Source organism: Callorhinus ursinus, unplaced genomic scaffold (genome assembly GCF_003265705.2).
Source record: "Callorhinus ursinus isolate GAN/ISIS: 27379988/994484 unplaced genomic scaffold, GSC_fseal_2.0 scaffold7, whole genome shotgun sequence".
Lineage (NCBI taxonomy): Eukaryota > Metazoa > Chordata > Mammalia > Carnivora > Otariidae > Callorhinus > Callorhinus ursinus.
This window is the reverse complement of record NW_027397069.1, coordinates 71,290,115-71,312,969: the sequence shown is the minus strand read 5'-3', so window position 1 is coordinate 71,312,969 and position 22,855 is coordinate 71,290,115. Positions and strand designations below refer to the sequence as shown.

Sequence of the window (22,855 nt, the reverse complement as noted above, 5' to 3'; positions counted from 1 at the left end):
AAAGGCAAATATACCAACAGAAAAATAAGTGGAGGTTTGAATAGGCCATTCAGAGAACAGGAAAAACGAAATGGCCAGCAAATATATGCAAACTCATTCAACTTCCTTTGTTATCATGGAAATACAAAACTGAGAACAAGTTAAATGTTCTGCGGTAGCTGAATGGATAGACTGTGATATATGCATATAAGAGAATGTTATACAGTAGTTATTAATAAAACACAAGAATTAAAGCTACATGTATCAACATGGATAAATTTCAAAACAATGTTGAGTAAAATGAAGCATGACAGTGTAACAACCTTTAAAACATGCAGTTCCTTAAGCTCGGTGAAGGGTACATGTGCCTTCATGTTTCTGTTGCTCTTTTATGCCTTATAAAAATATATTCTTTTGTACTTCTTCAATATAAAATAAAAATATTTCAAATCACACAAAACAATATTATAAATAGGGGATAAAAACATATATAGAAGTACAAAAATATGCACAGGAACAATTAACCCCAAATTCAGCCCAAAGCAGGTGGGGAGGGCTAAGGAGGAGTATATTTCTTCAAATATACCTATCACGTTTCATTTCTTAAAACAAAAACATGAAAGATCTGAAGCGAATATGATAAATGTTAAAATCTCACAAAGCTAGGTGGTGGATTCCCTGATATTTATTATGTTCATAACTCTACCTTTCTATATACAGTTCACCCCTGAACAACACAGGGGTTGGGGGAACCAACCCCCCATGCAATCAAAAATCCATATATAACTTCTGACTCCCCCCAAAAGGTAATTACTAATAGTCTACTCGTGACTGGAAACCTTAACAATAGCATAAAGACTCAATTGACACATATTTTGTAAGTTGTATGTATTAATACTATATTCTCACAATAAAGTAATCTAGAGAAAAAAAGTGTTACTAAGAAAATCACAAGAGAAAATACATTTACAGTACTGTACTTTTATCAAAAAAAAATCCACTTGTAAGTGGACCTGTGCAACTCAAACCGATGTTGTTCAAAGGTCAACTGTACTTCAAATACTTCAATGTTAAAATTCAGGGAAAGCAATTCAAACTAACATACTGAAAGTAGAGGAGATCTGATTTGGAAGCAGTCGTGTACTTATGAGGTTTCTATATATACTAATTTACACTGAGAACATAAGTAAGGAAATACACTAATTTAATATTTCAAATATATCAGACACTTCAGAATACTTACAGATTCTAAGTCTTTAATATCTTTCTCTAACTGCTTATTTTGCTCATTCATATTCATAATTATATTAAACACGGACTGTCTAGGATGCAATGTTCGATCAAATTGGTGGTACATGTTTCTCCAAAACCTTTATGACAAAAACAAAAAACAACTCAGTAAATTGTGTTTGAGAAAAATCAAGTATAAGTACCTCAATGATGCCAACTTACTTAAAATTGAAAGATACTGTATTTGGCTCCAAAACTGCAAATTTCGGAGATTTGGAGCTGTAGAGAGGATTTAAGTACTTCTTTTGGTCATCCAGGAGAAATGGCCACAGGGAGTAAGTCTTTTCCTTTAACCTTAATGTAATGAGAAAAACAAAGATCTTTCCCACAGATGCTAATACTCATTTTTACAAACCAGGTAATTGTTTCCCAAGTAGATTTAAGTTTTAATTTTTCCTTCTCTTCGCAACCTAACCTCACCTTGTCTCTGAATTCTTATTCTCCCTTTTCTCCTTTCACTTATAATCATGAAATAAATAAAACCATGTTTCTCCGAACACAACACAGGTCTACCATTTTCTCTCACAACCATACACGTTAAGAGATTCCTTTGAACTCACACCATTTCCTAAACATGGCCTCTGTTATACCTAGTTCACATCACCATACACATGTACACAGAGTAAAGACACTTGCATCACTCTTGGGCCTCATTCTCTTAGCCCTATATCTGGGCTGTAATAACATGTCTCATAGAGCAGGGACAAATTTAAATGTGAGTAGCAAAAAAAAAAAAAGGGAATTAGGAAAAATCAGGACATTATTCAACAGTAAAAAGATGCCAATCATATTGCAACTCTAAGAGTAACTTAGGTGAAATAAGTGGATAAAGGGTAGAATGGTTTAGATAGTATATTTACCAAATAAACATACAGGGGAAAAATGGAGAGTCTGCTCATTTTTCTATGACCCCTAAGATGACCAGTAAGTAAGTTCTTAGAGAAAGACTACTAGGAAATAAGTGCTTTTATTACCATCTTCCTTTGTAAGAGGATGTTTGGCACTAACTGGGAAGAACAGTTTTTCCTAAAAGAGCTCTGTACTCTAAGAGTCACCTGCTCCAAATTATGACACACTACTGTGAATTACTATGGCACAGAGCTAAAGTCTGAATGCTCTTTGATTTGTTCACCTGTCATACTCTGATTTCACTTGTAATTCCCTTTACACATCTTTAGAATCTTCCAAGTGCTCTCAGTTCTGCCTTCAATTCTGTTGAGAGTGAGAGTATGTGGCTGTCTTCAAACTACTACCGGATTTAGCTTCTCTAATATGTCACTTGGACATTCAAGAATCTATAACTGCTCTTTATTGACTTGTAAGAACTCTAAACTCAGAAACCCAACCTAAAAAGAATTTTTATTTAAGCACTTCTCACAGCCTTACCCCACATTTTCTTTGCATCAAAATTTAGCCAGAAACCCCTACTCCCAAAGATTGGTTAGGAAAGAAGAGGTACGAGACCCAACTCAGGGACAGACACACTACAGCTAACACAGATCTATTTTCCCCAGAGAATATCTGTTTAGAAATGGGAGGAAAACTGTAAGGCTTCATCTTACCTTAAAACCAACAGTTTTTAAAAATCTTTAACCAAACTTTAAAGCTTAGTGACCAATACTTTCTAAGAAATGAAATAAGTTAATAGTTTTCTGCTCTAAATATATATTCAGATTAGAAAGGAGTAGAATGGCGGTTTCCAGGGTGTTGGTAAGGTTTCTTGTTCTGGGTGCTGGTTACACAGATGGATGAGTTTCAGATTTACTGAGCTTCGCACTTATGCCATATGCACTTTTCTATATGTATGCTACATTTCAAAACAAATTCTTTAAAATGTGTTTTTACTGTTAACCTGAGGATGTGAGGGAGAGAGGGCACTTAGCTTCAGAAATAGAGACAAAAAAATCTTTACGACAAAATTCAATTCTATTACATACTGTCAAGATATTTTATTATGTTCCACTATGATTTATGTTAGACCTCAACCAAGTAGGAAAAAAAGAGCCCATTTTATGCAAACTGTCTTACTTGAGCTCTTCTCTTTCCTTCTGACAATTTCCAAGGAAGTTTCCAAATTGGCATGAGTGAATATGTTCATGGATCTGAAGAAGAAATGCTTCATTGAATTCAAAGTCTTGTGGGAACTGTTCAGTCAAATGCCACACACACTCCAAGAACTGAGTGAACACCGGTGAGACTTCCTTTGGGTCACCATCCAAATGGCCACACCTACCCCCGAGAAAGTACAAGCTTTTAAAAATGCCTCTGAAAGAAGTCAATTATTCACATATTAGCAAATTTAAACATACACACATGAACCTGAAACACTATTCTATTGTCATAAAAAAAGCATAATGTTTTTATTAAAAACAATTTAAATCTATGTTTTTCAACCACAACTTTAAAGGATCTATTGCCTTCTAAGTACCACAATCCAGACAAAAAGGAAGGCAATAAACTGCCATGAAAATTTAACTAGGGTATGAGAATTGAAAGAAATGACAGAAAAAAATTAAATCAGTTTTCATACAAAAAACCTGACAGCACTCTCACCTACCACTGGATATGTGAATTCATGAAGAACAGAAATATTCTGGTACTCTAAAATGGTTTTACTAATTTTACAAAATATATAAATGTACAACTATGACTCACCTCTCTGAAAACTTATGTCCAAAAGAGATCCAATCCTTTTCTATTAAAACCTTAATGAGAAAAAGTGAAACCCATTTTACAACTATTTTCAATTTCTTTTGTTTAAAATGGATTAAATCCTATTATCTTAACAGCATTTACCCTTTTAACTTATGGTTGAAAACAAAACAAACTTTTGTTTAATTATAGACAAAAGACAGCAAGAACCTGGATTAGAGACTGGTTTAACAAAGAGTAAAAATGACACATAAAAGAAATACGGTAGTCCTGTGACTTAAATCATTTAGGTTGTATTTATTACATTTTAAGTAAAAACTGCATGTTATAAAGCGCTAGCACATTTACATTTCTGTATGTCTAATGATGATATCTGCATAGAAAAAAGGCTATAAAAATGGAAATCAAAATGTTAACAGTGTGAACTGTAGGTGGTAGACTGGGGTGTATGCTTTAAACCTTCTGGCTTACTAGTACATTACTTATACGGTACTTAACAGAAAAAGAATGATAAAGACACCAATAAAAAGTGTATATTCAAATTCATATGGTGATATCTAACCTCTTGAATGGACTGTCTTTATCTGTTTTCTCTGTCACAACTCTACTGAAGTAATAGGCTTCTAATTTTTTCAGTCTAATTTATACAACCTATCTTCTTAGTATTTAATATATCTCATAATTTCATTATATAATCACCAAGTACATTCTTTTCAGTCAAAACTGCCACCTTTGGTGGGGGAAGCTAAGATGGCGGCAGAGTAGGAGGACCCCAGGCTGGTCTTGTCAGTTAAACACAAACAGATAATTATCAAATCATGCTGAATACCCCAGAAATCGGCCTGAAGACTGACAGAACAAACTCCACAACTAAGGGGAAAGAAGAAGCCTCACTGAAGAAGCACCGAGAGGCAACACGTTCCTTACTTTCAGCTGAGCACACTCTGGAACAGGGAGGTTAAATTCCTACTGTACAAAATGACGAGATGGAGAAACACACGCCAAAAGAAAAGAAGGGAGGGAGGGAGAGGAAGGTAGTACTCAATGCCAGGGATTTAAAAAAACAGCCACCTTTAGCTTCTCTTTGTTATAAATCTTTCCAGAAGGCCATATAATGTGACGGGGAAAGATACAGTTTCTGGAGCCATATTGCATGGGCCCAAATCCTAGCTTTGCCACTTCCACACCTGCATGACCTCAGGCAAGTGGTCTTCAGGCTGCAGCCCCAGACTTTACTGCAGGCCCTCTGCCGGTCCTCTACACATCCACATCTAAAACTTAACTCAGTGTCTTTCTCACTAAACTTAGACTTCTGCTTTTCTCAGTAGAGAACAAGAGAACAGCACCATCCATCCTAGCAACTAAGTCCAGAGACAGGAAATCATCCTGGAAGAGGCCTCCTCTCCTCACACCCAATCCAGGAACAATTCCTACTGATTCTACCTTCTCAGCATCCTTGGAGGTTGAACCTATGACCTCCTCTGCATTCGTGTGGTACTGCCTTACTCCTAGCCCTCTTTTCTCTCCGGAGTTATCTTTCCAGTTTCCATACTGGTCTCCCAGCCTCCATTTCCACTACCCTCCACCTGGAAGACACCAAGCCATCTTTTTACAAAGCAGATCCAAGCAAGTTACTGTTTCCTCTACTTAAAGCCCTTTAATGGCTCTCACTACCCAAAGAGGGTAAAGGCCAAATTCCAGTCTTCTCTTCCTGAGGCCTTCATCCCACTATATCCTTCTGCACCCAAGCTCCCCGTGCTAACACCCTGAACTCCGCCATCACACATCACTTGCATTCAGCCAACAGAGAGCTATGCTTTGGTTTTCATTGTTCCTTTTGCCTGGGAAGCTCTCACACTGTCCCTGGGCATTTATTACATGATTTCATTTGAACGTCTGGCAAACAATTAAAGCCAAACATGGCAGAGAAAGCATTCCTCATCTTACACCCTTAAGGTAAGCTGCACATAATTTTATCAGCAGTACTTCCCATTCAGCCTGTCCAAGACTCAATATGTTAGTGCCAACAAATAATGGTGCTGAAAGGGATCTGGTGATGTTAAACCTTCCCCTGCTTTAGGATGGCACTGTACTTAATTATTCTAAACTAATGAAAACTTTCTACCGTCTCTTCGCTTACTTTACTTGCCGTGAATTAAGATGTAAATTTTGAAAACATAAGTTAATCTGATCTTGTGTTAAAAGACAAACAAAAAACAGGAGCCAGGGCTTTAGCTTCACAAAGCAGAAAATCTATTCAATTAGAAATTTTAAATAGAAAGTTTCCTCTAGAACGTAATTTTTAAGTACTCCTATTTCTGCCTTGTTTTACATCATTCACATTTGTCGTATAAAAATGGAGAGGAAAATACTGAATATTTCTACTATAACATTTTAGAAAAAAAACTTCTATATTCAAAACTTGTTGTCAAAGAGATGGCACAAATGGAAATCAGTCTAACTCAAGGTTTTTCAACCTCAGCACTAAATACAGTTTGGGCCAGTTAGGTCTTTATTGCAGGGGCTATCCTCTGTGGTACAGAATATTAGCAGTATCCTGGGCCTCTACCAGCTAAGTGCTAGTTGTACCCTTTTCTTTGTCACAACCAAAACTCTCCTAACATTGCCAAATGTCTCCTGGGAGGACAAAATCATTCCTATTTGAGAATCACTGGTCTAGCCAAATCACTCCTTACCATGAATCCTTTGATTGTCCTGTAGTAGGAATCCAATAAAAGAGAGCCAAGGGAACAAACCTGGGAAGTCCTATCCCAACCATCAGAACAATGTACCAACACACTTGCATTTTCAACCATTATTGCCTGAAAAGAAAGATCACATACTTAGATTATAGCAGAATTTAGGTACATCAATTAAGGTCTACTTACTCAAACTATACTAGCAAGTATTGCATTACAAGGGAGAGCAAGGACTGTAATGATAACGCTGTCATAGCATAATTGCCAAAAAAACAAGACAAAACACAAAGCAAACAAAAAACAAAACCAAAATTGCTGTTTCCAAAGTGTCTGGGGGTTTCTTTTTAAATCCCTACACGAAGTACTACATGATCTTTTAATGCTCAAATTAAAGTAAGCCTCATTAAAGAGGTAAAACATAAAAGTTATCTGACTGGAAAGGGTAGCAGCACCCAACAGGATAAATGCATTCCTTCCCAACCATTATAAATCCTCAAACAAAATATGAACGAAGAAGAGTTACCTTGGCTAAGAAGATTGCAGCGTCCATAACAGCTTTGATATGGCGAAGCCATCCTGAGCTCTCCAAACCAGAATAGAAATCACTGACAGAAAGCCCTTTGGTACCATTGACTAAAAAGGCGAAAAAAACATTTCATTAGAATGCAGCTAGAGTGTCCACTTCTCCTACTCAAGCTCTGAGTGAGTGAATTGGGAGGAAGAGGACAAAATAAAAAACGAGACTCTATAAATGAAAAGATGCTATCAGAACCTCAATATTGGATTTTTTGGGTACAATTTACTGTCATTCCTTGTGCTTAAAAAAAGCTCCAATCTCTTTTAAGAAAAAAAATTTGGTGTATGAAGTGCTTAATTTAAAAGTTTGATATTTTAATTTTTAAAATTCCATACCACAACTGGAAAGATACCTTAATACTTAAATGGAGCATTATTATCAATTAATCTTCACTGTACAGACTAAGCAAGAATATTTTTTTTTGCAAAACCATTAGAACTGTACTGTCCAATATAGTAGCTACTACCCAAACTGACACGTGGGTAATCCAAACTGAGATGTGGTGTAACAGTGTAAAATACAAACTAGTCAATTTTTAAGAGTTAAGGGAAAAAACCTAAAATGCGTCATTACTAATTTTTTATACTGATTACATGTTAACATGTTTTTAATACATTATGCAAAATATATTAATTTCAACTTTATTTTACTTTTTTGAATGTGGATATAGGAAAATTTTAAATTACATAATCCTTAATTTTATAATGTGCTGACATTATATTTCTATTAGACAAAGTTGCCTCAAAGGCAAAAAATAATCATACCTTCCAATAATTTCTGAAGGCTGGACCGCATGACATGAATATTTTCAATTCCAACAAACTGAAATCTAATGTTAGAATAGTTGTCTTCATTTTCATAACCTTTTCCAGCTGCTCTGTTGGCCATTGCATTCAGCTAAAATTTAAAGTTTTAGAAATTTAGAGACAAATTGGTTTTATCTCTTAACTTAGTTTACCAAAACATCATGAAAATACTAAATAAACCACATTTTAGCAGAGTTTAAAGAACTCTTCCAAACTGAATATGCTACCGTTTTTAATAAGTAAAAGTGTCACATATGTTATTAAGAGTAAAGAAGAATACTTTATATAAAGTAACAACATGACTGCTATATAATGGAAAGGTCAGAGAAGAAGTTCCACCACAAATAATTTATGAAACTAATTCACTTATTAGTCAGTTTTCCATATGTTTATAATATTTCAAAATGTAAAAAAGAAAGAAGTATCTCTTATCTGAATCCTAAATGATTCAGAGATGAGCCAAGCTGGGAAGTTTCCGGTTATAGAATGAACCTGTTAGATTCACTTCAGAGCAAGCCTGTGGAACATATGATCATTCAGAGAGCCACAGGGACCCTGAAAAATCAGATCTGAAATACACGTCAGATTATTTGAGGTCCTCCATATTGGAGATTACTGGAGGCCCACACAGTATATATGGCATATAATCCACTAGCTTGATATATCTCCAAGAATTGGGCCAAAATTGGTCTCTAAGGGGAAGACAGACTGCCAGCAGGCCCACGCCCAATGCTGTCAAGAGGTTCATTTCAGATTTGGTATGTTTAATTCTTTGAGACTAGGATTTCATATTGCACATTATTACAGTTTACAAAATATTCTTATGAATTTGGATGAAACAAAACCTAAATTGGAAGAAAAAGTAGCTTTTCATTCAGTAGATAGGGGCCCAGGTTGGTAAAAAGAACAGTTCAATTCTACCTACTGACTCACTGGTTATTCAGCACCTATGATGACTTAGGTGAGAGTTAGATATTAAAATGCTTCATTACTACTAGTTAAGTTGAAGTTTAAATAGTACAAACAAAACAATCAAAGAAAGGCCTATTTTCTGTGTAGAAGTCAATTATACAAATAGAGGTACTAGGTCCTGGGAAACAGATCACCCTCAGGCCTCATATTCAGAAACTCTTGAACCATCTTTTATACCTAGTATTACCTAGAAGTAATTCTGACCAATGAATCCACCCAGATTAAACAAGGAAGAAAAATAAAATTTGTCTTACAAGAGATATCACCAACATTCTTGACTTCTAAGAAAGTCTTTTCTTGTTAACAAGATAAAAAATTATCAAATTATCAATTTCTAGTTTTTAATACTTAATTTACTCATATTAATCCCATCTTCTGTTTCCTCCATTATCTTTTGTGAGAATGCATAATGATGAGAATAACTTCTAAACAGCTACCATTCCTTTCAACAAAGCTGCCTAAAATTGTGCTCTATATCGCTCACTCGCTTTTTCTCATCGCTTTCTCTTATTTTCTCATCATTCCAGATTTTTGAAGAAATCCTCACTATAATTCTGCCAATGTCCTTTTGTGTAGCCCACCAGCTCTGCATTCGATGCTATAATAAAAATTAAAAGTAATGTTAGCTATTACCTTTGAGGATTTTAATTACTTTAGTTTCAGGATCCTATATGAATTAGTTGCTTAACTGTGTTTATAGAAAGAAAAAGGGATTCTGACATTTGTCTCAATGATAAAAACGGAACCTAACATTACAGATGCCTAACGGAACTATGTCCTCTTCACTATTTATTTTTTTTTAATTTTAGTAATATATTTTATTTAACTCCAAATAGAAAAAATATTACCATTTCAGCATGTAATCAATATTAAAATATTATAGAATATTTTAGTGTTTTTTGCACTGTGTCTTCAAAATCCAGTGTGGTTTTTTGTTTTGAATTGGTGAAAATGATCTCTTTTTATTGTATAACAAATATGTAGTGAGGATAAAATGATATATTTTCTCTACTCCAACTAGTATTTATAGAATGATTTTTTTTATTATGTTCAGTTAGCCACTATAAGTACATCATTAGTTTCTGATGTAGTGTTCAATAATTCATTAGTTCCATATAATACCCAGTGTTCATCATAACACTTGCCCTTCTAAATGCCCATCAACCTATTACACCTCCTCCCACCCTCCTCCCCTCTGAAACTCTCAGTTTGTTTCCCGTAGTCCATAGTCTCTCATGGTTCATCTCCCTCTCTGATTTCTCCCCCTTCAGATTTTCCTTCCTTCCCCTATGGTCCTGCGCATTATTGTTTATGTTCCATGTATGAGTGAAATCATGATAATTGTTTTTTCTCTGCTTGACTTACTTCACTTAGCATAATCCTCTCCAGTTCCATCCATGTCGATGCAAATGGTGGGTATTCATCCTTTCTGATGGCTGAGTTATATTCCATCGTATATATGTACCAGTTCACTATTTATAATTCTCTAGTTCAATGTTTCCTAACTTACTATTTTCCTTATTTTCTTGTATATTTCAAATTAAGGCCCATTATTTTAACAAACACAGTGTTTTGACCATGAAAAAGTCTACCAAAAAAATTAATAAGATTTTCATATAATTTTTCAAACACACAATTTAACATTTCTTCACAATAATGTAAGTCTTCCACACCATCAAGAGTTCCCAATATAAAAATCTGTTTTTCTAAATTTATATATAAATCAGAAGACATAAGAAATCACCATCTGGGAAACAGGTCTCTTAAGTTGGTATCCTTTAAAAGATTGCTTTCCTCATTATCATTAGCCTCAGTCAATTTAAAACCAGGATTCAGATAGGTTAAATATGGGCAAATTGATTAACTCTCATTAATTAAAGTAACAAAGATAATTAAACTAACAGACTGTACTAGATTCAAGACACATACTTTGGGCCTGGTATCCATGACATACATATAGCGATTGACTGGATTGGCTTTACTAATGGCTTGAAGCAAATGTTCATCCTCCAGGCACCTGGCACTGAATCCTGATAGTGGTTGACTACATCGACAAATGGCAGCCTAATTTTAAAAGGACAGAAAACAACAGATTATCCAAAGATGTCTAAAACATTTCTTAAAAAAAAATGCTTAAAAGAAAAACAAAAGTTAAAATCAAACATGTAATCTGTTTAAAAGTTGGCAGGATAATTAGAAGACATTAACCTTGAAATCCTATTTGAATTAAACACTATGTGAACATCTTGATGTTACATAAGTTTTCCTAATATTCTCTTCTGAAAAAGTGAAATGCCTCCTTACATAGTTTGATGCAAAAATCTTAAGTCCTAAGAAGCAACACTTGGTCAATTCTCTATCGTGTAACCTACTAAGATACTTGCATGCTATGCTCTAGATTACAAGATACTTTCAATTCAAGTTCAAGTAAGGGATTAATCAATAAAGATAGAACAGGATTTTTAAAAATAGCAACATCTGAGCTCTTATATTCCAAAAGCTTTCAGATCTCTAGAAATCAGCAATATAAAATGAGACACAAAATGGGAAAAATGAACTTCAATTCAAATTTGAGTTAAAACATAAATCTAAGAGGGTAAAAATATCTGTAAGAAATAGTGAATGGTGGATTAGATATTTACTTTTGTTCAAAATCTTAAAAAAAGATTAGAAGATTTAGACCCATATATTTTATCTCCAATCTCATCCATACCAACTCCAACTTAACTCTACCCAATCATTCCAACCATAGTATCATTAAGGAAAAAAAAGTATACATAAATTCACATTTTAAATTCACAGACAAAATAAAACCATGTGAATTTAATAAAATAGAAGAAAATGAGGATTGCTTTGTAAAATTCTTTTCAGACGTACTTTCTGATTTAAGTTAGGCAGTGAATATCTATTTTGAGTTCAGCTTTCCAATAAACAATGTATACAAACATGGGTGTGTCAAACAGAGGCCATAACCAGTCATAACTCCCTATGACTTTGTTATTCCTAACTATGATTAGGAATTTGTTTAAAGTTTTACTTTTTACCTCTGGCTCCTTTCTAAAACGCAACTAAAGTCCTAATAAAGACATCTAAAATGCATAAAATCAAAAGATCAAAGAGAATGGAAAAGGAGAGAAAAATAGAGTAGAGATGTTAATAAAATTTCAGGAAATGAAAGCAGATTGTACAAGCTAGTAATGACCAATTTACCAGAACAAAGAAAGTTGCCAAATTGTTATGAGTTAACAAGAAGCAAGCATTTTGAGCAGCAAAATCCCAGAAAGGCTCAAGATTTGGTACCTCTGAAAGCCTGAGCTGGAGTATAACTGAAAACAGAATTGGTTGAATATCCATATAGGGGCTAATTCAGGCTCCCAGATCCTCCCTCGCCCTGAAGGCAAAGTTTATTCTATGAAAAGGATTAACCTGAAGACTCTGGACAATATGCACAGATGTGGGTGGGAGCGAAGCCCTGTACCCCCCACAACAAGAGGATGAAGTAAAGCCTACAAAACAAAATATGAGATCCTCCCATCCGCCTTCGCACACTTGAATCCTGGACAGAACTAACACACATATTGGGATGAAAATTAACAACAGAAATAATCCAAAGATAGAGATAGCTCATGCACACAAACTTCTAAACAAGCTTGTGGTACCTCACTCTTTAAGTATGAGAGGCCAGCCAAGAATCAGATATTTGAAAGACATGAGAAACAAACAAAATAAACAGAAAAAAGGAACTCTGAGCAACAGACAACTAATGTGGGGAGCAAAAGAATTCTTCAAAAAAAATCCTTAATGTCTTCAGAGAACCCAGTCATCATAGCCAAGAATAGAAAAGTGTCTAAAAAGTTCAGAAAATAGGAAAGAGTTCTTAGATTTTAAAAACAGTATAGCAAAAATAAAGAGGTGGACTGGAAAAAAAGTTGAGGAAATCTTCTAAAAAACTAGAAAGAGATGGAAAATAGGAGAGAAAATTAAGAAAAACGGAGGTTTAGAGAGGCCCACTTGCCAAGTAACATACACACACACACACACACGTACAAAGGAAAGTAAGAGAAGAAGTTACCACAGAAATAGAGAAGTAATTTCCCAAAAGTGAGTTCCCAGATAGATTTAAAAAAACACGCCATGGCACTTCACTGTGAAATTTCAGGACACTGGGGAGAAAAGATTCTAAAAGCTTCCTGAGGAGAAAAAATCAGGTCACAAAGCAGTGGGAGTCAGAACTGGCATGGAACTCCACAACTTGCTAGCTGTTAGATATAGGAAAGGTGATTTACCCTCTCTTTACAGGTTGAAAGTTACAAGAAATCAGCAGAGCCTACCTTATAAAATTATCATGGGATTTCATGCATATAAAGCATCTAACACATAGGATCTTGTGGTCTACTGTTACAAGCTACAAAAGGAAAATTTTGCTGTAATGAGCAATCCCTATTACAGCATCTCAGTATAAAGATGTCTCCTCCACCTCTTCGTATTGCAAAATCCTTCTGATTGGAAGAGCTTTCTATAAAAACTGAGAGCCTGAAATACCCTTGGTTCTCTTCTTTTTCTCAATAGTTGGTTTGTCAAAACTATCTGGTTTTCCTAAATATAAGCAGTATCAAAAGAGAACCACAGGAAAGAAGAACCTATGTGTTCACTAATCTCATTATTTTTAAGTCCCTACCAGAAGAAAAGAAAGACTGAAGGAGGATGTGGGAGGAAAGAAAGATGACAAGTATGAAAGTTTCTATATGTCAGGGTAATTTTAAAATTTCAAAAACGTAATCAAGAGAAAAGCCAACACTTCTCTATCAGCAACATTATAATGACCTCCCTATGTATAAATGAGTGTTCATTTGGATACTTAAACCTGAAAAGGGGTTATACCACATTTGTAAAATAAAAAAAGAAAATCTTCTCTTGTTACCTCTTTATTTTGATGATAATAGGAAAGAACTGGGAATCTTCCCTTGCTCCGGAACTTGGAACTACCAACAATTATTGGTTTGCTTGCTATTCGGGGAACATAAAGTTCTCTGGGATAAGTTTCACAAATCTGTAAAAATCAAATAAAACATAACCATTCTACTCACATTTCAAAAACTATGAGGTTAAAAATCACCTTTAAAAAACTTTAAAACTTATTAAATGCAAGAAGAGTACATAGCAATATGTAGACAACTTGCTACTATGAATTCTGAATTTCTCCAAAGAATTGCCAAGTCGAAATAAGTCAGTCAGAGAATGGCAAATACCATGTGATTTCACTCATATGTGGAATTTAAGAAACAAAACAAATGAGCAAAGGGGGGTAAAAAAAAAAAAAAAGAGGGTGGCAAACCAACAGACTCTTAACCGTAAATAACAAATTGATGGTTACCAGAAGGGAGGTGGGTGTGGGGATGGGGGAAACAGGTGATGGGGATTAAAGAGCGCACTTGTGATGAGCACCGGGTGCTGTATGGAAGTGCTGAATCACTATATTGTACACCTGAAATTAACATCACACTGTATGTTAACTACCTGGAATGTAAATAAAAAGTTACCTTGTATTCTCGGTTGGCATCAGACAGCTGCCAGTTTGAATTCGGCACTCCCATCCTCTTATATTCCTCGGCAAGGTCAATGAGCTGCCAACCCTGTAGTCGTTCCGAATCATTTTGTTTGGGATTATAAGAGAATGCATAGAGATCTTCATATTTTGCTATAGTATACAAAATACATAAATGTTACAATGCAACTTCTAGGACTTAACACTCTACAAATAATAGTAATTTTTCAGCTTTATCCCTCCATTTTTTCTTTAAAATTTTCAAAGAGGTAACTATTATCTGAATTCAATTTATGTTCTCAGTTCTTTAATTCAAACGATCATATCTAAAGGCATACATATCAGAGATTCAATTTATATCAGCAAAAGCTAATAAACAATACTTTGATATTAAATACTCTAGTGTAGTATTTCCTTTTCTTAAAACTAAAGTTTTAATGACACAGACACAGACACTTCTCACTCACTACACTTCCCAAATGAGATATAAAATGGAAATACTAATGTTGTGATAAAAAATTAGAGGTGGCATATAGAACTTGAAATTGCATATACAATCCTATAGGACAGTGTTGACCAAAACTGGCAATGGCTGCAGAGAGCTCCAGAGAGCACTTACTCCTGAATAATATTAAGTCCCCAAAAGTGACAGAACCATCTTTATAATAAGATCTGGCTTAACTTGGGACAATGGGGGATAACTTCCTAGGCTTTATGTGTTAGGAGAGAAGGGTGTACACCTGCTCCTAGACCACTGCAGTCCAGGTGTTCAACAACAAAGTAACATTCAGTAACCAGTGTGCTTTGTCTCTTGGAGAGATCTACATAATTCAAGTCAAGTTGGGGGAAGAAAGCCTCCAGATCCCAAAGGCATAGTGACAGGATTCCTCTTTCTGGCCTACACTCCTCTCACTCCCACCTCTAGTAAAGTAGGATTCACCCTCTCTTTTCCCTCTGGTCATCTCCCTTATGCTCCACTCTGGTCAGTTAAATTCACTGGTCCCACTGCTACCAGAGGAGCCTGACCTTCCTTAACTTTTCATTCAGCAATCAATTTCCAAGTTATTCCCCTTGGTTGTGGATACCCACTTAAAAAAAAAAAAAAAAAGCTGTGCTGTTGGCTACCAACAAATTTTAAAAACATTAATAAAAATCTATGGTTTTTAAACTCTGTACTCTAAATGTTTAACTTTTTCCTTACTCTTACTCCTTCTTTGGAAACCATTCTTACGATTCAGATCAGAAGCATCTAATTATTTCCAAGTCAAACTTTTTGGAATAGAGTGCACAAGAACTTAAGAGTAACTTCAAGTATAAAGTAACAATGGCATATTAAGTATCTTAGATAATCCATCTCAACACTAAGTAAGCTTTGGTCTCTAAAAACAGTACCTTGTTTTGACAGCTGTAGCAAAGAATTGTAAATATCATGGCAATCTCTTTCTCTGGGAACAATGAAATGCACAATCCTGAAGTTCTTGCACTGAATCACCAGTGGGCATCCAGAAGTAGTCAAAGCTAGTTTCTCTACTAAGGCAATATGGTGGTGCAATATCTACAGCATGGAAAAAACATGATCATCATCATCATCATCAAAGGGCACTGAATATCATATTCTCTTCCAGAATACATGTTAGAAATGCCCTCTTCAAACAAAGTACTCAAAACGTGTGACTGAATGCCTAAGCCGAACTATGCTCTCTGATACTTCCTCCATCACTCCACATACTCAATACATCATCAAACCCCGAGAACTGCATCTCCTACCTATCTCTGCAACTTCTCTCCATGTCTGCTGTCACTCCCCTAGCTGCAATGCTCCCATTGTTTCTCACCTAGGTAACTGTAAGTGGCCTTTTAGGAAAGCTCTCTCCATATCTACTCTTGACCCCCTCTAGTCCATTTTCTACAAGGCAGCTGAGTGACCATTAAAAAGCGATTTTTAAAAAAGTGATGTCATGTCATTTCCCAGACTCTAGGCTCTAGACTCATTTCAAGTCCCTCCCCACATCAAGTTCGAGTGACAGAGTCCTCTTTTGGCTCCTCAAATGCACCAACCTCTTCTACACACACTGAGTTGTTCTTACTAACTGGGAAATTGTAGATCTACTTCTTCATCTAGGAACTCCTAGTATTATTTCTGGCCTTTGTTTAAACATCATCACCAAGAAGAACAGCCTGACAACCCCCATGGCCCTTCCCAAGTAAGTTAGGTCCTGTCCATTTTCTTATGCCTATACTTTTCCTTCACAGTACTTAGAACATGAGTAATTCCTTGTATGGTGAATGTCTATTTCTCCAGCCAGATGCTGGGAACTTTGTAGGGAGCAATACTACAGCTCAGTTGAGCACCATTCTACCTCCAGTATCTGGAGCATTATAATGACCCTGCTCAAAAAAAAAAAAAAAAAAAAAAAAAGTTTCAAATGTTGTATCTTATAAATCCAAACTTAAAACTTGACCAAACCAGCAATACAAGTATCATTGCTTATACCTCCATCACAATGTTTATTGAATGAACAGAAAGTCCTACTATAAACTCAATACTTGATGGCATTTTAAATATATGATTATCATTCATACCAGTTCTAATATTCTGTTTGCTACTAAAAAAAAAGTTTTCTTTTTCTCAATACCATTCCTATGAATTTAAAATATTTATAGAAAGTTTTTCTAGAAAATCAAAGATCTTAGAGTCATAGCAGGTTCCTGAATGATAAAAACTCCATCATGGAAAGAAATCAGTTCATCCCAAATTAATCTAAAACTTTGATACAAGTTCAGTAAAAAATTCCAAACTGCTTTTTGTCTTTTTCTGTGGCAGGGTAAGAGATGGATGATTATTTATATCATACATATGTACTATGTAATTATAATATTAAATGCTGATATTAATCATATTAATTATATGTATTTTCTAAAGTTCACATGCAAGATTAAATGCATAAAATCATCAAGAAAAGCTTAAAAAAGATTAATAAGAAAAGAACTTGTTCTACAGACATTAAAAGTATACATAACATATTTAGTATACACTACACATGGCCCAACTTATGGCTAAGATTTAGCACTAGTAACATTTATATTAGCAGGCCTGTGCCAAGTTACTCAAAATGATCTAATAGTAACATCTAAATAGAGAATAAGAGACAATAAGCTACTATAATGTATCACTTTTATGATTCTAATTAAGACCCAAAATCATTTGCAAGAAGAAAATGTTGAAGAGACCTGACTCTGCCACTAACTAATTATGTGATCTTGAAAAAAGAATTACCTGTAAAATGAGAAAAAAAAGTTAGTAAGTCCCCTTCTAGATCTAAAATGTTCATTTCTATGGATCGAGTATACTAAACAGATTTCATTCAGGAGAGAGAGATGGGAATACACTGATAAAACAACAATAGGAGAGAATAACATAGATCTTTTTTCGCTGCTCCCCAAACTATGTTCACAATATATGCAAGAAGAGGTCTATGGGAAACTTCCCTATCTCTAGGAGATGGAAAACATACTGAGAAGATATTAAGTCAGACGGACAAAGGCAGGGTAGACAGAGTGGATGATCACGTGACTAATGATTTAACAAGGCCCTGCTAGGTAAAACCCTTGACAGTTCCTGGGCCAACACTGGATGGGGAAGAGCTCCAGTGCTCGAGGAATACAACTCCCCGAGATCAACATCTCAGGTAAGTATCTTGACTTACTTATTGCAATCACCTATCAACTGGATGGCCTTCCTGGGGAAATCAAGAGAGTACAATAAAAGAGAGACTGTATTAAAAAGCTAGAGTCAATAAAGCAGTATGCTATTATACAGTGGAATCAATATATCAAAAGAACAGAATAGAGAGGTCAAAAGCAAACCCTCACTTTATTTATGACAGAGTTGATACTACACATTAACGCATTGAAACTGTCAATAAATGGCGCCAGTATCCATTTGAAAAGAATAAAAACAAAAGTGAATCCCTAAGTTATATCATCCAACAAAATATTTCCCATATGTGTTAACAACTTATACTTGAAATATAAAATGTAAGCTTTTAGAAAAAAATACAGGAGAATCTTTATGCCTTTAAGAATCCCTTAAGTCAGGGCGCCTGGGTGGCTCAGTTGGTTGAGCGACTGCCTTCGGCTCAGGTCATGATCCTGGAGTCCTGGGATCGAGTCCCACATCGGGCTCCCTGCTCGGCAGGGAGTCTGCTTCTCCCTCTGACCCTCTTCCCTCTCGTGCTCTCTATCTCTCATTCTCTCTCAAATAAAAAAATAAAATCTTAAAAAAAAAAAAGAATCCCTTAAGTCAGAATACAGCATAAACCATAAAAGAAAAAATGAAAAGTCTAATACACTAAAATTTTAAACTTTAATTCAAAGATGTATATACACACAAGACAAGCCACACACTGGGAGAAGTTATTTACAACACACATACCTGACAAAACATTAAAAACCAGACTCATAAAGTCAATAAAAGGACAAATAGCCCAAGAGAAAAAGAAAAGGAAATCTAAAGGCCAAAATATCTGAAAGGACAACTTCCTTGTAATCAGCAAATTAATATCACAATTGCACATCCACCGAAGAGGCAAAAATTTTAAAGCTGACAATATCAATGTTGCCGACAATGGTGGACAATGTATCACTTTCTTTTTTTTGTTTGTTTTAATTTATTTATTTTTATTTTATTTTTTTTAATTTTTTATTGTTATGTTAATCACCATATATTACATCATTTCTTTTGGTGTAGTGTTCCATGATTCATTGTTTGTCATAACACCCAGTGCTCCATGCAGAATGTGCCCTCTTTAATACCCATCACCAGGCTAACCCAACCCCTACCCTCCTCCCCTCTAGAAACCTGTTTGTTTTTCAGAGTCCATCATCTCTCCTGGTTCGTCTCCCCCTCTGACTTATTCCCTTCATTCTTCCTCTCCTGCTATCTTCTTCTTTTTCTTTTTTCTTAAAATATGTTGCATTATTTGTATCAGAAGTACAGATCTGTGATTCAACAGTCTTGCACAATTCACAGCGCTCACCGTAGCACATATCCTCCCAAAGTCTATCACCCAGCCACCCCATCCCTCCCACCCCCTGACCACTCCAGCAACCCTCAGTTTGTTCCTGAGATTAAGAATTCCTCATATCAGTGAGGTCATATGATACATGTCTTTCTCTGATTGACTTATTTCACTAAGCATAACACCCTCCAGTTCCATCCACGTCGTTGCAAATGGCAAGATCCTATTCCTTTTGATGGCTGCATAATATTCCATTGTGTATATATACCACATCTTCTTTATCCATTCATCTGTCGATGGACATCTTGGCTCTTTCCACAGTTTGGCTATTGTGGACAATGTATCACTTTCTACTGAGAATATTTTGAGACAACTATTTTGGAAAGGGGCCATATTTAGTGAAGGAAAATATGTACTTATTTTTATTATAAGATCCAGTAATTTTACCCCAGGCAGACACCGCTGAGAAACTCTGGCACATATACAGGAAGTAATATATACAAAATATCCATTACTGTATTATTTGATCTACAATCAATTAAAAAAACACTGTAATTGTAATTTTGTATAAAAATACCATGGATGAGGTGCCCTCTCATTCTCTCTCTCAAATAAATAAATAAAATCTTAAAAAAAAACACTGTGACTATGCCATGTGAACTTAATATTAAATATTAAACATGTACATATATTACATTTTTAAAAATTAAAAGGAACAAGTAGGTATTCTATAATTATTAATGCAGATAAAAAGAGTCTTGCTATATCTTCTAAAAGAGTTTCACATTCTATATTGTATCCTTGTTTTATTAGGAGGGAGGGTAGAAGTGATCAGGTGACTTTGAAAAATTTTTTGTTGAAACAGGTTAACTAATGATTAAATTTTTTGTACATGATCAAAATGAAATACAGCAAAAGGCCAAGGCCATTACTCTAAGTATGGTAAGCAGTACAGAAGACGCCCTTCTTACCCAGGTTTCTTTCTGATGAGAGTCTATAAATAATAGATGTGTGGCCGTAAGATAGAGCGTTCCTGTTAGTGACTTGTTGCTGGTACTGAATCGGTCAAGTAATTTCACTTGCTCAACCTAAAAAAAGAAAAGGAACTTATATCTCATTTCAAAAGTAACACAAATTCTTTGTTATCCTAGGATTTAAATGTACCATTTTCAAAGCTCTTCTTCTTTCTATTCAAAAACATGAGTTTATTTAATGTTGAACATTAAATTTCACACATCTTGGGGAATATGTAAACCACAAGTTACACAGGGACTGTTTAGAGTTAGAAATACAACCAATAAAGGTACTCTGTAAAAAAATAACACAAATATTAAGGGGAACAGGAAGGAGGTACATGGTATAAACAGTTTTCATATTTAAGAGTCCACATATTTTTTAATTTAAATATTATTTAGTTAACATACAGTGCAATATTGGTTTCTGGAGTAGAATTCAGTGATTCATCACTTACACACAACACCCAGTTTGATTAAGTCTTTTAATCAAAAGGTCATAAATATTTCTTGTTATGCTTCAATCACAAGCCATAAATAATTTTTTGACAAGGCACAAATACTCTACACACAAATATCTACATGCAAAACAATCACACTACTTTCATTTGAATTTTAACCCTCTGTCCATCCCCTATTCATTACTATTCTTATTCAGGGGCTCCATTCTCTATAGGCATCTTATCCACTGTCGTTAGTGACTCTCCAAACTAAATGCCCAACTCTGAGCTCTCCTGAGTTCACACTGCCTGCTATACACATAATAACAATAATAATTCCTGACATAGTATTGAGGTCTTATTATATGTCCAGTATTATGATAAGTGCTTAACATACATTATTTCTTTTAACAATTCCTATGTAGTAAGTACTATTAATTTCGTATGGAAACTGAGACTTAGAGAAGTTAAATGTTAAATGTCCCAACATCACACAGCTAGTAACAGCTAGTAAGCGGAACAGCACAGTAATAACCCTATGTCATAGGTCTGATTCCTGAGGTAGAACACCTTCCCACCATGCATACTGCTCTATTTGGATGTCTTAAGACTCATGTTAAGCATACAGAAAATGAAACTGATTTTCCCTCACCCCTCACAAGTAGGTTCCTAATCCTATATTTCTGATTTGAATTAATATGACTCCATCTTCATCCAATCACCCACATTAGAAATCTGGGAATCATCCTATGACTTCCTCTTGACCGCCAATATTCAACTAATCACTAACTCCTATCAATTTTATAGCCTAAATACTTTTAAAATCTGCACCTTCCACTACTGTTAGAGTAGTTTCTACATTATAAAGCATCATATAAAGTTCATGTGTCCATCTCTCCCACTAAAGCTACAACATACCCCAGGGCAAGAACTCTCTCTTATTTATGTCTGACTACCTAATGACTAATATAGCATCTGACACAATAAATATTTGTTGAACTAGGGGGAAAGGCCATAGAAACACTTCCCACAGGGGAAAACAGAAGGTGCCCACAGTTTACCAGTGGTCTCTTGCTGAAATCATCCAAGAGATTTATTATATAAAGTTCTTCTTTGTAACATTATACTGTCCCTCATTTCTCTCTGCCACCTTCTCCCTACATAGAAGGTGAACAGTAAATAGTAATTTACAAATAAACAAACTTAAAATAAGCAGAAAAATTACTAAGAATGTACAGTTATAGTTTGGCTTTTCTTGTTTTTAAATATACGTGTGGACTCTCAGTCTGCTATTCCCACCCTATCACCCAATTAAGACAAAGTCACTCTTCCTCTAGAGCTGCATAACACTACATAGTTCTTTCGAGCTTGTTGTCTATCAAGATTGGAAATTCAAGTTAAAAATACTCATCCTAACACTCCAAGCCTATTTCTTGATTCCCCCATCTCTAAATCCAAAATTATCTGAAATCCCATTTATTAGATCTTTAATTCTGATTACCTACATTCAAGTCCCAAAGCCTAGCTGTTCATCTGAATCATCTCCAAAACTCTGCATAAATACAAATCCTAAGCCCCACTTAACTTCACTCGGCCATCTCAGGAGATGGAGACCAAAAATCTGTATTTTTCTTAAAGGTTTTTTATTTATTAGAGAGAGAGAGAGAGAGAGAGAGCACGTGCACAGGGGTAGGGACAGAGGCAGAAGCAGACTCCTCACTGAGCAGGACCCTGGGATCAGACGCTTAACTGAGCTACGTAGGCGCCCCCAAAGATCTGTATTTTAAGAAGCTCACCAGGTCATTTTTATGCAACTCCAAATTAATCCCTCTTGCTCTTAACTCACATTAGGCTAGGTTCC

General features: G+C 35.2%; 1 protein-coding gene across 3 annotated transcripts in view; it reads right to left on the bottom strand.

The window, feature by feature from the left end:
* Positions 1–22,855, bottom strand: part of MTMR6 (myotubularin related protein 6) — a 34,457-nt gene that overhangs the window by 3,814 nt on the left and 7,788 nt on the right. The window contains exons 2-14 of one of the 3 annotated variants that reach the window (XM_073894771.1): positions 20,513–20,629; positions 15,913–16,075; positions 14,516–14,673; positions 13,897–14,025; positions 10,905–11,039; positions 9,460–9,573; positions 7,962–8,094; positions 7,144–7,253; positions 6,618–6,743; positions 3,925–3,974; positions 3,298–3,498; positions 1,432–1,563; positions 1,223–1,349 (exon numbers count right to left, since the gene is read on the bottom strand). In XM_073894771.1, the coding sequence (XP_073750872.1) occupies positions 1,223–1,349; positions 1,432–1,563; positions 3,298–3,498; positions 3,925–3,974; positions 6,618–6,743; positions 7,144–7,253; positions 7,962–8,094; positions 9,460–9,573; positions 10,905–11,039; positions 13,897–14,025; positions 14,516–14,673; positions 15,913–16,075; positions 20,513–20,629 (1,695 nt within the window). The remainder of the gene's footprint in view (positions 1–1,222; positions 1,350–1,431; positions 1,564–3,297; positions 3,499–3,924; positions 3,975–6,617; positions 6,744–7,143; positions 7,254–7,961; positions 8,095–9,459; positions 9,574–10,904; positions 11,040–13,896; positions 14,026–14,515; positions 14,674–15,912; positions 16,076–20,512; positions 20,630–22,855) is intronic. The other 2 variants (XM_025875176.2, XM_073894772.1) reach the window with 2 other exon arrangements.